Below are 13,687 nucleotides of genomic sequence, written 5' to 3'. Positions count from 1 at the left end.
TTCCTCAAGTGCTTAAAAGTATACTTTGGAATACTCTAAAGTAGCCTGTGAATCCCGCTTTACTTCATCAAGTATACTTCCTAAAGTACTTATAAGTATACCTTGGAATACTCTAAAGTAACCTGTGTAGTGCACTTTCAGTTAATGAAGTATACTTCCTAAAGTACTTATAAGTATAACTTGGAATACTCTAAAGTAACCTGTGTAGTGCAGTTTCATTCATGAAGTATACTATAGTATAGTATATCCTAAAAAGGCTCAAAGTATACTTTGCAATACTTTCAAGTGCACTTTCATTTAATGTAAGTACTTCAAACTTCTAAATATAATTTTCCTATTACTTACTAATGTATTAAAATGTTTAGGGGCCCTTCAAATGCCTCAAGTCTTGAGTCACTTGGCGAGAACGGGGCCCTCGCAACATTTTACTGCAGATTCTTAGCTGCTATTCACTGCGCAAGCGTCAATAATGCAAGAATCCAGCTGTTCTTATGAAATGTAACAGTCATTCAACTCATGGTTACAATGGTAAACCAGCACAACAATGACAATTACCACGCAACAAAACACTACATTCTAAGCAGACACATTAAAAAAAAAACGAAATTCATGAAGTTACATTTGTATTTCGAACAAACGGCAAACTTATCAGCAAATTTTAACACTATTTACCGCCTTGCATCATGGGAATTGACTAGCCAATGGGCCACACTATCTTCATTATTTCACGTCGTTATTTCGTTCTTCAGTCAATTTGACAGTATAACCTTCAAAAGCATAATGCATCCCTTCTGTCTGCTTCTTTCTTAAGTAGCTTTTTCGTTTTTTTCCATTAATACTCCAATTGGTAATTATTGGTATGAGATTATAGGTCTTCAGAATGTTTTGGCAGTAATTGAGGTTACAGCTTCAACACAAAAAAAGATTCAATGTGCAATGCATAATGGATTTTCATAGACATTATTAATTAGAATGAGATGGATCTAAAAATGTAACCTGTAATGTACTTGAAAATTATTTGGACTGTTTTTGCTGTATAATAATAGAAAACCTACATCCTACTCCAGAAGAAATGTATACCATTTTCTGTTTCTAAGCATACTTCTTAAAAGTATATCAAAAGTGAACTATTTTCAAAGCATACTTAAAAGTACATCAAAAGTGAACTATTTTCTAAGTATACTTCTTACAAAAGTGAACTATTTTCAAAGCATACTTAAAAGTATATCAAAGTGAACTATTTTCTAAGCATACTTCTTAAAAGTATATCAAAAGTGAAAGAAATTGTACTATCCATATTTTAGTATACTTATAGTATACTTTAATATACTTCTTTTTGTAAGGGTAGCTCTAGATATCTTGCTGAAAAATAACCTGACAAAGATCTGGACAAAATTGCATTGTGAATTGTAGATTTACATAACAACAAAGGTTATTTATTTGAATGAAACACTATGATGGTTGCTCATCCAGGAGCACTACTGTAAAATACGGAGTACCACAGGGTTCAGTTCTAGGCCCTTTGTTATTTTTACTCTATATGTTGCCTTTAGGAAACATAATTAGAAGCTCTGGGGTAAATTTTCACTGTTATGGAAAAATTTGTTTCCGGGTTGAGAACTTGGATGACAGCAAATTTCCTTCTTCTTAATTCGGATAAAACCGAGGTTCAAATTTTCGTCCCTAAAAAATACAGAAATAATTTATACAATCTGACCTTCAACTTAGATGGCGTCAAAGTATCTCACAGCCAGCTGGTAAAAAATTTAGGAGTCACATTAGACCCAAACCTTTTGTTTGAGTACCATATTAAACAAATCACTAGGGGTCTCATTTATAAAACTGTGCGTAGGATTCTTACTACAAGTGTACGTACGCCCAAAAGCCTAAAATGGCGTACGCACACAAAAATTCCGATTTATAAAACCGTGCGTACACACATGTACGCAATGTTCCCTTTATAAATCACAGATTACCCACAAGTGTGCGTACGTGAATCAGCATTGTACCCCGCCCTGAACACGCCCATTTTTAACCATAAATAGTCAATGCAAAGCACCTCATGAATGCTAATCTAGTATCTCATCATGTCCCTGGCATACGATTGTTCCTTACGGTGAATCATAGCGCATGACAACTTCTCAGACACTGTTAGCCTATTGGTGGAGCCTGAAAACTCAGAAAATGTGGTGGCCGGTAGATCACCAATTTAAAAAAACTGTGCGAGTGGTCAACTGTGCCAGTGATATACTGCGAGTCGAGATACAATTTGAAAACAAAAGCGTTTTGTTATGAACAGTAATCTATTAAAGTCTGGACTGATAACGAGGACGTAGAGTGTAGCAATTGCACGGGAGCTTAACGACTGTATTTCCAGTTTTTGAAATATGAAGATATTTGTACAGTATTAAATAAATATATTTAGTTATACACTGTGTTCTGCAGTTATCTAAAGGTAGGATATGTGATGTTATACTGTATTCCATGCAGTCGGGGAATCTCCCCCTCCTGAACTCCCGTAGTGGACAATCTGATGGTGAGGAAGCGCAGATTTTTTTTTAAAAATTTGGTTTGGATTTTACAAGGTGTTTATGGAACAAGAATAACTCAGTACAAGCGCAAATAACACTGCTGGATGTAATCTTCATGATAATCATGAAATTGAATGAAAAAAACGTGTGTGAGGAAAACAAAATATATAAATATTAGGAGTAATGTTCTTCCCACATTCAATTTCTGCAGTCTGACTACAGTACGGTCATCTGTGTCGCCAATTCCAACTGTTTTCAAAATGTGCGTAGGCCTACGGGAGGGTCAGAGTTTGCGTGGAGGACCGCACATTCTCCCGTCAAGTTGTTGACGATGTTTTTTATAAATCCCAACCTTTGCTTGGAAAGTGGCGTACGCACATTTTCAGCCCCGCTTTGTGCGTACGCAAGCTTTATAAATGAGACCCCAGAACTGCATTTTTCCATCTACGTAATATTGCCAAAATACGAAAATTCCTCTCAAAGGATGATGCTGAAAAACTAATACATGCTTTTGTTTCGTCCCGATTGGACTACTGCAATGTGTTGTCTTCGGCCTCCCAACTACCTACTTGAAAAATGTACAGCGGGTACAAAATGCTGCTGCTAGACTATTGACAAAAACAAGAAAGTTTGATCATATAACCTCTACTCTTATCTCTTTACACTGGCTCCCTATCCAAGCCAGAGCTGATTTCAAAGTTTTACTACTAACTTACAAATCTCTACATGGATTGGCACCACTGTACCTCTCCGGTCTCCTTGCACCCTATTGCCCCGCAAGGACTCTAAGATCTCAATATGCCGGCTATTTGGTAATACCCCAAATTAAGAAAAAGACTGCTGGAGGTAGGGCGTTCTCATATAGAGCACCTCTTCTCTGGAACAAATTACCTTTCTCAATTAAGGAGGCTGATACTGTTTCAACATTTAAAACTAGATTAAAAACGTTCTTGTTTAGTCAATCCTATGATTGTTAAATGTGTGTACTTTCTATGTAAACCTGGGGTGTGCGTTTGCCTATGTGTGTATCACATGTAACTTTTAAATTGTAATTTTAGCTTATGTTTACACTGCCCATTTAGATGTTACAAATAAAGTAAACCTGTTATTGTATATTGTTACTGTAATAGTTCCGTTGCTGTATATTGTTATAGTTTACTAGTTGGAGACAACGGGGGACTGGTTGTTTTCATCCTTATTCGTATAAATATAACCTATTTTGAGTTGTTTCCCCCGGAACAGATTTTATGTTCCAACCAAGGGGAGCTGTTGCTGTCTTGGTGTGTGGGGCTGCATCAAATACCCTCTTTGCTTTGTTAAATTGCTGCACTAGTCCACACTTGACCGGTGGGGATCTCATTCTATTACGACTGTAACTGTTAGCTGCTCCTGGCATTCTCTAATCCCTGTTCTCCTCTCTGTCCCCCCCACACATCCCTTGTGGCTTGTGGCTGTCAGGACTTGCCTGGTTGTCGGTTTACCAACGCTGGACCAGGTCGTCAACCGGAAACCAGTCTCCATGACGGCCAACAGCGAGTTTCCAGGTCCCATCCAACGTCTATAAAGCCGAACAATGGATTTTGGTGTTTCAAAACCCATTGACATTGTATGACTATGTTAAGCTTGTGCACATTTCCAAGTCCAAGTCTTTTATTTGTCCGGTACACAGAACAACACAAGGTCAGACTGGGCACTGAAATTCTTAAGACAATACAACGCAAGCGCCTGGCATAACATAGAATATAAGTACACAGAACATAACATTTTCACAAACCATTTCACCAAGGATAGTTCTGAAAACCTGGGACAATGTAAAGCAGGATTTGCTATCAAGCTGTTGCTGAAAAGAGGTGTGTTCCGACCTTACGTTCATCACAACCACAAGCTGTAGTATGATTTTTTCGGTAAAAGTTATTAGCAATGCTAACGTATCATGTATCTAGCACCTGCCTTTCTCCAGTTCTTTCAAATAGATAATCTGGACTGGCGTTAGCAATAGACAAATTATCACCCTACGTCACACAACTGTCAAGCAGGCTCAACTGCGCATGTCGGTTGCAATAGACAAACTTCTCTCCGGTCTATTACACTTGGAGTGTCGATCAGGTCATCATATATCTTTGGCCACTGGATTGCAAGGCTTGATATTAACTTTTTGAGGCTCTTGGCCTTTGGACAAATAGATTTACGTTTTACTTGTCTATGCACAAAAGTCACTTGACTTTTGTGCAACGGAGGTCGCTTTCTCAGGCAAATGACGAATGAAACAGGCTCGGTTACAGAAATCCGAGATGCTGGCTAACTTCATCAGGCTCGTATCTACATTAGGCAGTCCTCCCTGACGTTTCTGGTGTAGAATGGAGTGAAATACAACATTGTGCACACTGCCAGTGAGCGAGTCTGACTGAGGCTAATGTCAAAACAGTGTAACGGGGGCGCAATCTCACTCAGATTGCCAGATTAAACAAATCAGAAAAATAATCGGACCAGCTGGCCTAAAGCAGAATTCCCAAATCTCTTGAAAGCTGCCCTGCTCGACTTTTTAGATGTAGAATTGACTTTAAAACTGTAAAATTATGAACGTTGTGACACGACGTGAAGACATGCGGTCGACATGCGGTCCTTGAGGGTTTAGGTTGGTTGAGGGGCAGTTCTATGGGCGTATGTGAAGTCCTCTGTGACATGCTTGCGTGTAAAAAGGGCTATACAAATAAATTTGATTTGATTTGATTTGACTATGCGGTCTGTACCAGGCGACATTCTCACTCAAATTTCAAGACTTTCGTGACCCGAATCAAAATTCTGATGTGACAGATCAATGGGTAATCGCTTTCTCTCTTACAGGCTATCCTCCTCGACCTTTTTAGTCTTTTTAAATCTAACTATTTGTATTATCTGTGTGGTCCTTTTGCCATTTTAAATGCTATCCTTTCCAGGTTTTCTGCGACCATCCCGAATGTTTACAAACAAATAATTGGTCTATAGGCCAGACTGCTATTTGTTTTCTGGCTATTTTTTCAGAAGCTTCCCTTCTAATGCCGACTACAGCTAGTCTAGCTTCAGTCATTTGCCAAGTAAAGTATGATGATGTGTTTAGAAACTAATTTAGCATTCTACCTATGCTAGATACAGGAGACGTTGGCATTGCTAATAACTGTCAGCGACAAAATCATACTGTAGGCTACTTACAGTGTGCGGTTGCGATGAGCGTACGGTCGGAAAAGCACATCTTTTCAGGTTCAGCTTCTTAGCAAATCCTGCTTGAAATTGTAAAAGGTGGTCATAACTGTATTGGGTGAAATGTTCAGAGCAAATGAATTATTGAGTGACGAACTTTGCCGGGATCTTCTCTTAGACGAACAGCAGCCATGCCTGTTGAATGTTTGGCTCCTTGGGAAGACTATGAGTGTTAGCCTTCCCTGTACAGCCTGGAACACAGCATTTACGACCGTGGTCCATTTTCAATATCCTTGTTATACTTCAAAACGTTATTCTTTGTAATTGCTTAGAAGTAGCCTACACAGAGCAGTGCCCAGCTAAACTAGCATCAGAGATCTATGCTACCTCGGACTGGGCAAGAACACCAGTGAGTGGGCTGGTCTGGATGTACATTTTGGGGCGTGAGAAAGATACAGACCAGAGCCAAAAAAGGTGGTTGTCGGACTGATGTCAGTCTGGTGGCTTTGTTGAAAAGCTAGCATTTTACAGCCAATTTTTTTCATTTTGAGATTTGCATAGGAAAGAGGTGTCAATGGACTATGAGGTTCACTGTATGTTCATTTTACCCACCAAACTGTTGTTATTCAACTATGACAAGGTAAAATCGGTTTTGCAATCAATCGCCCCTTTAAGCCGAGGAGCGAGGGGTGGGGGCTTGGTCGTAACTCCCTTACGCCGCTGGCCGGGTACCAAATCAGAAATGCAATACCGCCAAGATCCATCTGGGCAATTGTTTCAAGACCGAGGAGCGAGAGGTGGGGGCTTGACTAAATCCCGCCCTAAACTGTGGGGTCAAAAGTGCAAACGAAGAACTAGTGTTTCAATCAATCAACAAAAACAAAAAAACTTTAAAAAGTAAAGAAAACAATTCTAATGCAAAAAGGTTCAAGGTTCAAGTGCAAAAAAAAAAGATACAAAAGTTTCAAAATAATAGAATGCATAACGTTTTGCGAATTATGAAAAAAAAATATTTTACACAAACATTTTGACAGAAAGATTCCTGGAATTATAGTAATAGATTTTAGATTTTTAGATTAATGCATAATCCAGTCTACAGTCGCGATCCATATTGAACGAATCTGCGGTTTCAGTGTTTTGGCAAAAATAGTGAAAGTGCCGACCATAGGCGGGAGTGACATTTACTTATTTCCTTTGATTTCATCATTCTCTTCAAACACCACCCAGTCACACTGTCCATGCTTCGTAGCGCATCATTAGCACTGCTGAGGACCAGCACTCAAATCTTGTTGTTGGTGCCGAGGGTCCAGGTTTTAACTCTCACCTGTCGTTCTCAAGTCGCGTACAGGGATTTCTCCTTGTCGAGTTGCTTGTGTAAGAAAAAGAAAAGTCTTTGGTTGCAATACTTTGAAGGACAAAACATGGATGGCAATATTGAAGAAGTGCTTGCCCCACTGAGGCTTGCAGTCAAAGAACAGGTAGCCTACCTAATACCACTGCAGTCTTGCAGATGTGTACAACTTTACTGGTCGTTATGTTATGTGGCTGAATTGTCTATCTCCTGTCTACGCAAGTTATCCTGATTAGCTATGTTTCACAGATTTCTCCAACACTTTCTCAATCCTTAAATGTTTTTAATCATCACAACTAGCCTGGCTTGCAACCGGTAGACAAACTACAGTAGCTAGTTAGCTCTAGCAAGTTGCATCGCATTATTTGTCGAGTATAGTGGTCGGCAAGGACTGTCCTGTGCTGCACGTCTAAAAGGAACTAAAGGTTCCGCACTACTATAGTAGACGTCTTCACAATGAAAATGGTTAAGGCTTTCTCAAATTCAGTTTTGACAATGAGTGAATGAATGGCTGCCATTACACAAGCTAAGCGCTACGCAGCCTGCTATGCTATCTGGCTAAGTTTGCTAGAAAGGTCTGAACGTCTAGCAGCTAGACCTAAGGCTAGCTGTTTCAAATTATTTGCCACGTTTCACTAGCTACGCTTGCAGATTCTGTCTGTCATGTGAAGTGTGTGGCCTGGCTAAGAAGACAGTCACGGTGCTTTTTATTGCAATATTAACAGACTTAAGAAGAGTAATCTGACCAAGTTGATGTAATAGTATGTAAATCAGATGCACTAAAATGCTTCGCACTGCTGAGCCGTTGCTTGTACGGCTGACTACGTGTCTTTTAGGGTGAACTGGTGCGGAAAATGAAACTGGAGAATGCCCCTGACGTAGATGTCACAAAAGCTGTGTCTGAATTAAAATCAAGGAAGAAAACTCTGGAGGCTAAGGTGTGTCTTGTCCTGTCACTTCACACCATCACAGTAATACCTTGAAAACGGCTGACCTTTACTGTATGTCTAAGCATGCTTTCATTCATTTTACAGGAACTGGCCTTGCAGCCCAACGATGACATAGTAGACAGAACCAAGATGGAAGATACCTTGAAGAGGCGATTTTTCTATGATCAGGCATTTGCTATCTATGGAGGTAGGAACCAACAAACAATAAGGAATCTGAACAGACCGATTAATGTCATTAGTATAATGTATGATTATTGATAAATCATATTAATATTACATTTATAAAGCAGACTAGTTCAGTGACACAACAATTATCCTGATCAGGTGTTAGTGGACTGTATGACTTTGGCCCTGTGGGCTGTGCTCTGAAGAATAACATCCTGCAGGCTTGGAGGCAACACTTCATCCAGGAGGAGCAGATCCTAGAGATTGACTGCACCATGTTGACCCCAGAGCCAGTCCTCAAGTGAGTGTTTCTCAGCCCACATCTCACATTACTCTCTGCCATTTTAGATATTTATTATTTCACCCAAAGTATTTCTAAAATCCCACTCAGCTACACACTTAAATATATCTACACAATCATAGGGACATCAAGCATAAATGTAGTGCGTAAAGGAATATATTGTGATGAACCACTGAATATTCTAGTTGGATTTTGACTTTCAAGACTGGAATGTATGTACAGTGCATCCGGAAAGTATTCACAGCTCTTCACTTTTTCCACATATTGTTATGTTACATTGTTATGTCTTATTCCAAAATTGATTCAATTCTTTTTATTTTTTTAATTTTTATTCTACACACAATACCATGGTTTTTCCTGGCTTAAAATGAGGTGGAGGAGCAGTGTTTCCCCTAGGATTTTGTTTTTGCAGTGGGGGCAGGTCTGTCCGACCCCCCCCCCCTCCCCCTCGGCCGAAATAAAGTTCTAACCCTATATTTTGGAGTAGGTTAATGTAATAGTCTAATAACAAATGAAATATTGCATTTTTTTTCTCCTTTTTTCTGTAAAGCAATACAGTCAGGCTACTTAAAGAGTTTTCTAAATGGCAGAAATATGCTGCCAATTAATAATTGACGTAACAACTTATTGTAAATGGTCAGTAGCCTAGCCTATCGAGGTACTCAAAAACATGTACACTGTCGGCTTCATTTGATCTTGATAGGATAAGCATTCTGAGCAAATAATAACAATATACCCACTATTAATTAAAACTACTTCAGCATACCAATGCACCTAAAATACAAATGTGAGCAAGGGCAGCAATTGCTATCAAATCAACAGACATGCAATTATGCTAGCAGGGGGAGAATACAAACAACAAAAATCACCAGTTAACTTAAATTTGGAATAACTGTAGACTAATACAATAACAGGCTTTAATGAACTGAAAACATAAGTTATACGACTTAGTTCTCAAGGACGCACACACGTAATCTCAACTGCGCTGTGAAGCGCGTGTCCTTGCTATTCTCCGACATGCACTCTAACAATCACTGCTGATAGACGGCCTAAAATCTTGTACAGCCCTATTTCTGATACCGTGGCGGCAGAAATTTAATTGTGGCGGTCCGCCAAAATCAACAGGGGAAACACTGAGGAGGTGGTACCATCCTGATCATGGGCACACACAAGCATGTTTACTGTGTCTTCAACTGGCTTAAGCAAGCACTTTTCACAAGCAACATTTGTTCTAGTATTGATTGAAGAACATGACTTATCATGTTAAAGCATTTTTTTAATAACTTCAACATAAATGACACAAAAGCCATTGTTTTTATCTACACGGCTCACAACAAGAGCCAGAACATTTAAACATTTTTTCATTAGGGAAAACCATTTAATGCATTCCTCGTCTGGTCCATCAATGGCCACCCTCAACACATCCAAGCTGGTGGTGATGTTTCTGATGGGCTGGTTTTTAACTCTGTATTAGGGATGCACAATTAATCAAATTTTAATCACAATCACGATTTTGGCTTCCCACTATCAAATTCATGTGATCGAGCGATATTTAAAATGCGTCATTCCGTTAATAGAACGAACCGTATCAAAGTTATTTTTTGCAAAGCCAATCTAGCGCTCCGTAAACCAATAGGTGCGTTCGACATCGGCTGTGGCTGCATGAAACGACCAGCGAGAGTTGCCGCTTGCCGTCGGGGAAGAGTTATAAGTCGGAAAATGTGTCATTTTATGGATTGATCACGAGATGTTCCCTGCACCACGCAGATTAGTGTCTAGATGTAGACGGTTACAGAGGACAGGGGTTTGGCGAGGTTCAGCTGGAGGTGGTGCTCGGTCATCCAGGCGGAGATGTCTGCGAGGCAGGCCTCAATCCTAGCTGAGATCCCCGGGTCGGTCGGGGGGAACAACAGGTACAGCTGCGTGTCGTCAGCGTAGCAGTGGTAGGAGAAGCCATGGGAGGTGATGATTGGTCCAAGTGAAGTGGTGTACAGAGAGAAGAGGAGGGGTCCAAGGACGGAGCCCTGTGGGACACCAGTGGAGAGCTGGTGAGGGTCTGACAGTTTGCCTCCCCAGGAGACCTGGTAGGATCTTCCCGACAGGTAGGATGAGATCCACTGGAGTGCAGTGCCAGTGATGCCCATCTCAGAAAGTCTGGAGAGCAGGATCTGGTGGTTAACCGTATCAAACGCTGCAGAAAGGTCCAGCAGAATGATGACGGATGACCTCGAAGCCGCTCTGGCAGACTGGAGGGCAGTGGTGACTGAAAGGAGGGCAGTCTCTGTGGAGTGGCCGGTCTTGAAGCCCGATTGGTTGGGGTCAAGCAGGTTGTTCTGAGAAAGTTAGACAGTCGGTTATGTACAGCACGTTCAATTGTTTTAGAGAAGAAAGGTAACAGTGATACTGGTCTGTAGTTCTGGAGGACGGCAGGGTTAAGGGAGGGTTTTTTGAGTAGAGGGGTAACTCTGGCTTGTTTGAAGGCAGAGGGGAAGGTGCCAGAGGTAAGAGAGGAGTTTAAGACATGGAGCAGAAAAGTTATGATAGAGGGGGAGATGGTTTGAATGAGAGGGGAGGGGACAGGATCAAGGGGACAGGAGGTGTGGCGATGAGAGAGAATGAGATCAGAGAGCTCTGCCTCGGACAGGGGAGAGAAAGAGTTTAGACATTTAGTTGGGTCAGTCATGGAGGGTGAGGGGGTAGGAAAGGTGGGTTAAGGGAAACGACTGCTAATGTCGGCGACTTTTTTCTCAAAGAAGGAGGAGAAGTCGTCTGCTGTCAGGGTGGAGGGAGGGGGTGGGGGAGGTGGGTTAAGAAGGGTGGAGAAGGTAGAGAAAAGTTTGTGGGGGTTAGAAGCAGATTTTTTTTTTTTTTAAGAAAGTAGAGGGTTTTAGCACTAGTTATGTGAGAAGAGAAGGATTTAAGGAGGGAGTGATACTTATCAAGGTCCAGACAGTCTTTGGACTTGCGCCATCTCCTCTCAGCTGCTCGAAGGGTGGACCGTTCTTCACGAATAACATCCGTAAGCCACGGGCATGAGGGAGAAGATTGTGCAGGCCTGGTTGACTTGGGGACAGAGAGAGTCAAGTGATGCAGTTAAAAGTGGTTAACAAGGTGTCAGTGGCAGTGTTAGTGGGGTGGGACGAGAACTCGTCAATGGAAGGGACGGAGGATGTTACAATAGAGGAGAAATGGGAGGGGATAGGGAGCGGAGGTTGCGCCGGAAAGTTACGAGGGGAGGGGAGGTGGGAGGGGTTGGAGGGAGAGAGACAGAGAATTGGATAAAGTAGTGATCAGAAATGTGCAGTGGGGTTGTAGAGGTTAAGTCAGTGATACAGTTACGTGTCAGGACGAGGTCTAGCTGTTTGCCTGCCTTGTTGGTCGTCGGTGTGCTCAGCAGCGTCAGGTCGAAGGAGGTCAGGAGAGACAAGAAGTCGACAGCCTTAGTTCCTTGGAGGTGGATGTTGAAGTCCCCAAGGACTATCAGGGGTGCCATCATCCGGGAGGACGCTGAGGAGCATGTCCAGCTCCTCCACAGTCAGCTAGCGGACCTGGTGGGCGATAAAGAACAATTAAGCATGCTTTGATGGGATCAGTTAGCATAACATAATGATGTTCAAATGATTTGGCAGTAACAGAGAGTGGTGTGGATGTGTATTTAATATGTGAGGAAAGAAGCAAACCTGTCCCACCACCCCGCCCGGATGAGCGGGGAGAGTGAGAGAAGGAGTGGTTGGCGGAGAGAGCAGCTGGGGTTGCAGTGTTCTCTGGGCGGATCCACGTCTCTGTCAGCCCAACGGCATGAAGAGTGGCCTGGGATGCAAACGCCGGGATGAAGTCTGCCTTGTTCACAGCAGACTGGCAGTTCCAGAGCCCTAAAGAAAGAGAGAGGGCAGGTGGAGAAGAACTGGATAGGTAGTGAAGGTTAGAAGTTGACCGAATATACTTTGTGACATATCTACGTCTATGGGTAGTGTAATGAACAGGAATGCTAAGGAAACACATGCTAGCTATGAATAAGTTCTAGGTAGAATATAATCTAATTATGAATATAAATAGGTTGATACTTATCAGAAGAGGTGATCCTCCTCGGTGGACTCCCGCCAGTAGACTCCTTTGTCTTTGTTCGACTGAGTCTTCATGCGCCGAGGCTGGCAGACGAGGCTGCCTCTGTAGTGCTAACCGCCTTAAAAATGCTAATGTGCAGATACAACGCCCCCAATTACTGTCAAACAAAATACCCTGAGTACCCTGAAACCGAAACTGACTCACTGGCTAGCCACTCCTTGACCAGTTTGAACTGGTTATCTAACTGCTGACCCTTTAGCCCTACCCAAAAGACTAAATTTTAGCTAAACTCAATAATATACTACAGCTTTGATCACTCGCAGTCAATGTAGCGCTCTCGATGTTGACTCCAGTAGGACGCTATACGCTCGATATCTGGTATATCTGGCTCCGTCGTTGTTCTAGCTCGGACGGCAAAACAAGCTAAATTAAGCCTATGTTATAATGATGATGAGTGTTGCTTACTATTACTAGTTTATTGTTAATGCCATCGTTATGGTGTTACCTGACAAAGTTCTAACAATATAACAACCATAACAATAGGGTTATCAGACATGATTTATTTATCTTTGTCTTTGCTCCAGAATAACATGTCAACAATCTATATTGACACCATAACATGCCACGATATTATAACTAATTATATTAGGCTATAATTACGTTTGTCATGTCATGAGCATGAGCTAATAGCGTTCATTAGCCTATAAAATGGTTAAATCTGCTTTAAAATAACGGAAATAAACTCAACAAACAACCGTCACGTATGTGTGCAACCATTTGTAAAACGTGCTACAATAAAGGCAGGCAACTGTAGATTATCAAGTCATTTCTCCATGTTCTTCTCATTCAGCTCAGGTAAATCAGAGATTTGCTGATGTTCCCTTTTGTGCTCGTCCACTGTTTATATCCGCGATCACGTTTCCAGGCAACTTTTCTTGACGTAAGCAAATAAATGGGGTACTAGTTTACCCATTTCGGATTGGTTTCAAACTTAGCAAAAATCAGGAAAAATTATTCTATGAAAAAGCTAGTAGTATGAGCCAGGTTTGAGAATCGAAATAAATGTATTTGGGGAGATAGTTTTAGATATGTTGACTGGAGTTAATAGAATAAAAACGACCGGACGAGTCGGGTAGCAAATCGGAAA

General features: G+C 41.4%; 1 protein-coding gene across 1 annotated transcript in view; it reads left to right on the top strand.

Annotated features, from left to right (window-relative positions):
* The first annotated feature begins 6,930 nt into the window (after positions 1–6,930).
* gars1 (glycyl-tRNA synthetase 1) overlaps positions 6,931–13,687 on the top strand; it is a 37,610-nt gene continuing 30,853 nt past the window's right edge. Inside the window, exons 1-4 of the mRNA XM_084702869.1 lie at positions 6,931–7,186; positions 7,896–7,997; positions 8,094–8,196; positions 8,334–8,475. Of these exons, the coding sequence (XP_084558995.1) occupies positions 6,947–7,186; positions 7,896–7,997; positions 8,094–8,196; positions 8,334–8,475 (587 nt within the window). The 5' untranslated portion in view covers positions 6,931–6,946. The remainder of the gene's footprint in view (positions 7,187–7,895; positions 7,998–8,093; positions 8,197–8,333; positions 8,476–13,687) is intronic.

Source organism: Hypomesus nipponensis, chromosome 8 (assembly GCF_054491055.1).
Source record: "Hypomesus nipponensis isolate SF chromosome 8, ASM5449105v1, whole genome shotgun sequence".
Classification (NCBI taxonomy): domain Eukaryota; kingdom Metazoa; phylum Chordata; class Actinopteri; order Osmeriformes; family Osmeridae; genus Hypomesus; species Hypomesus nipponensis.
This window is presented reverse-complemented; position numbering and strand designations above follow the sequence as displayed.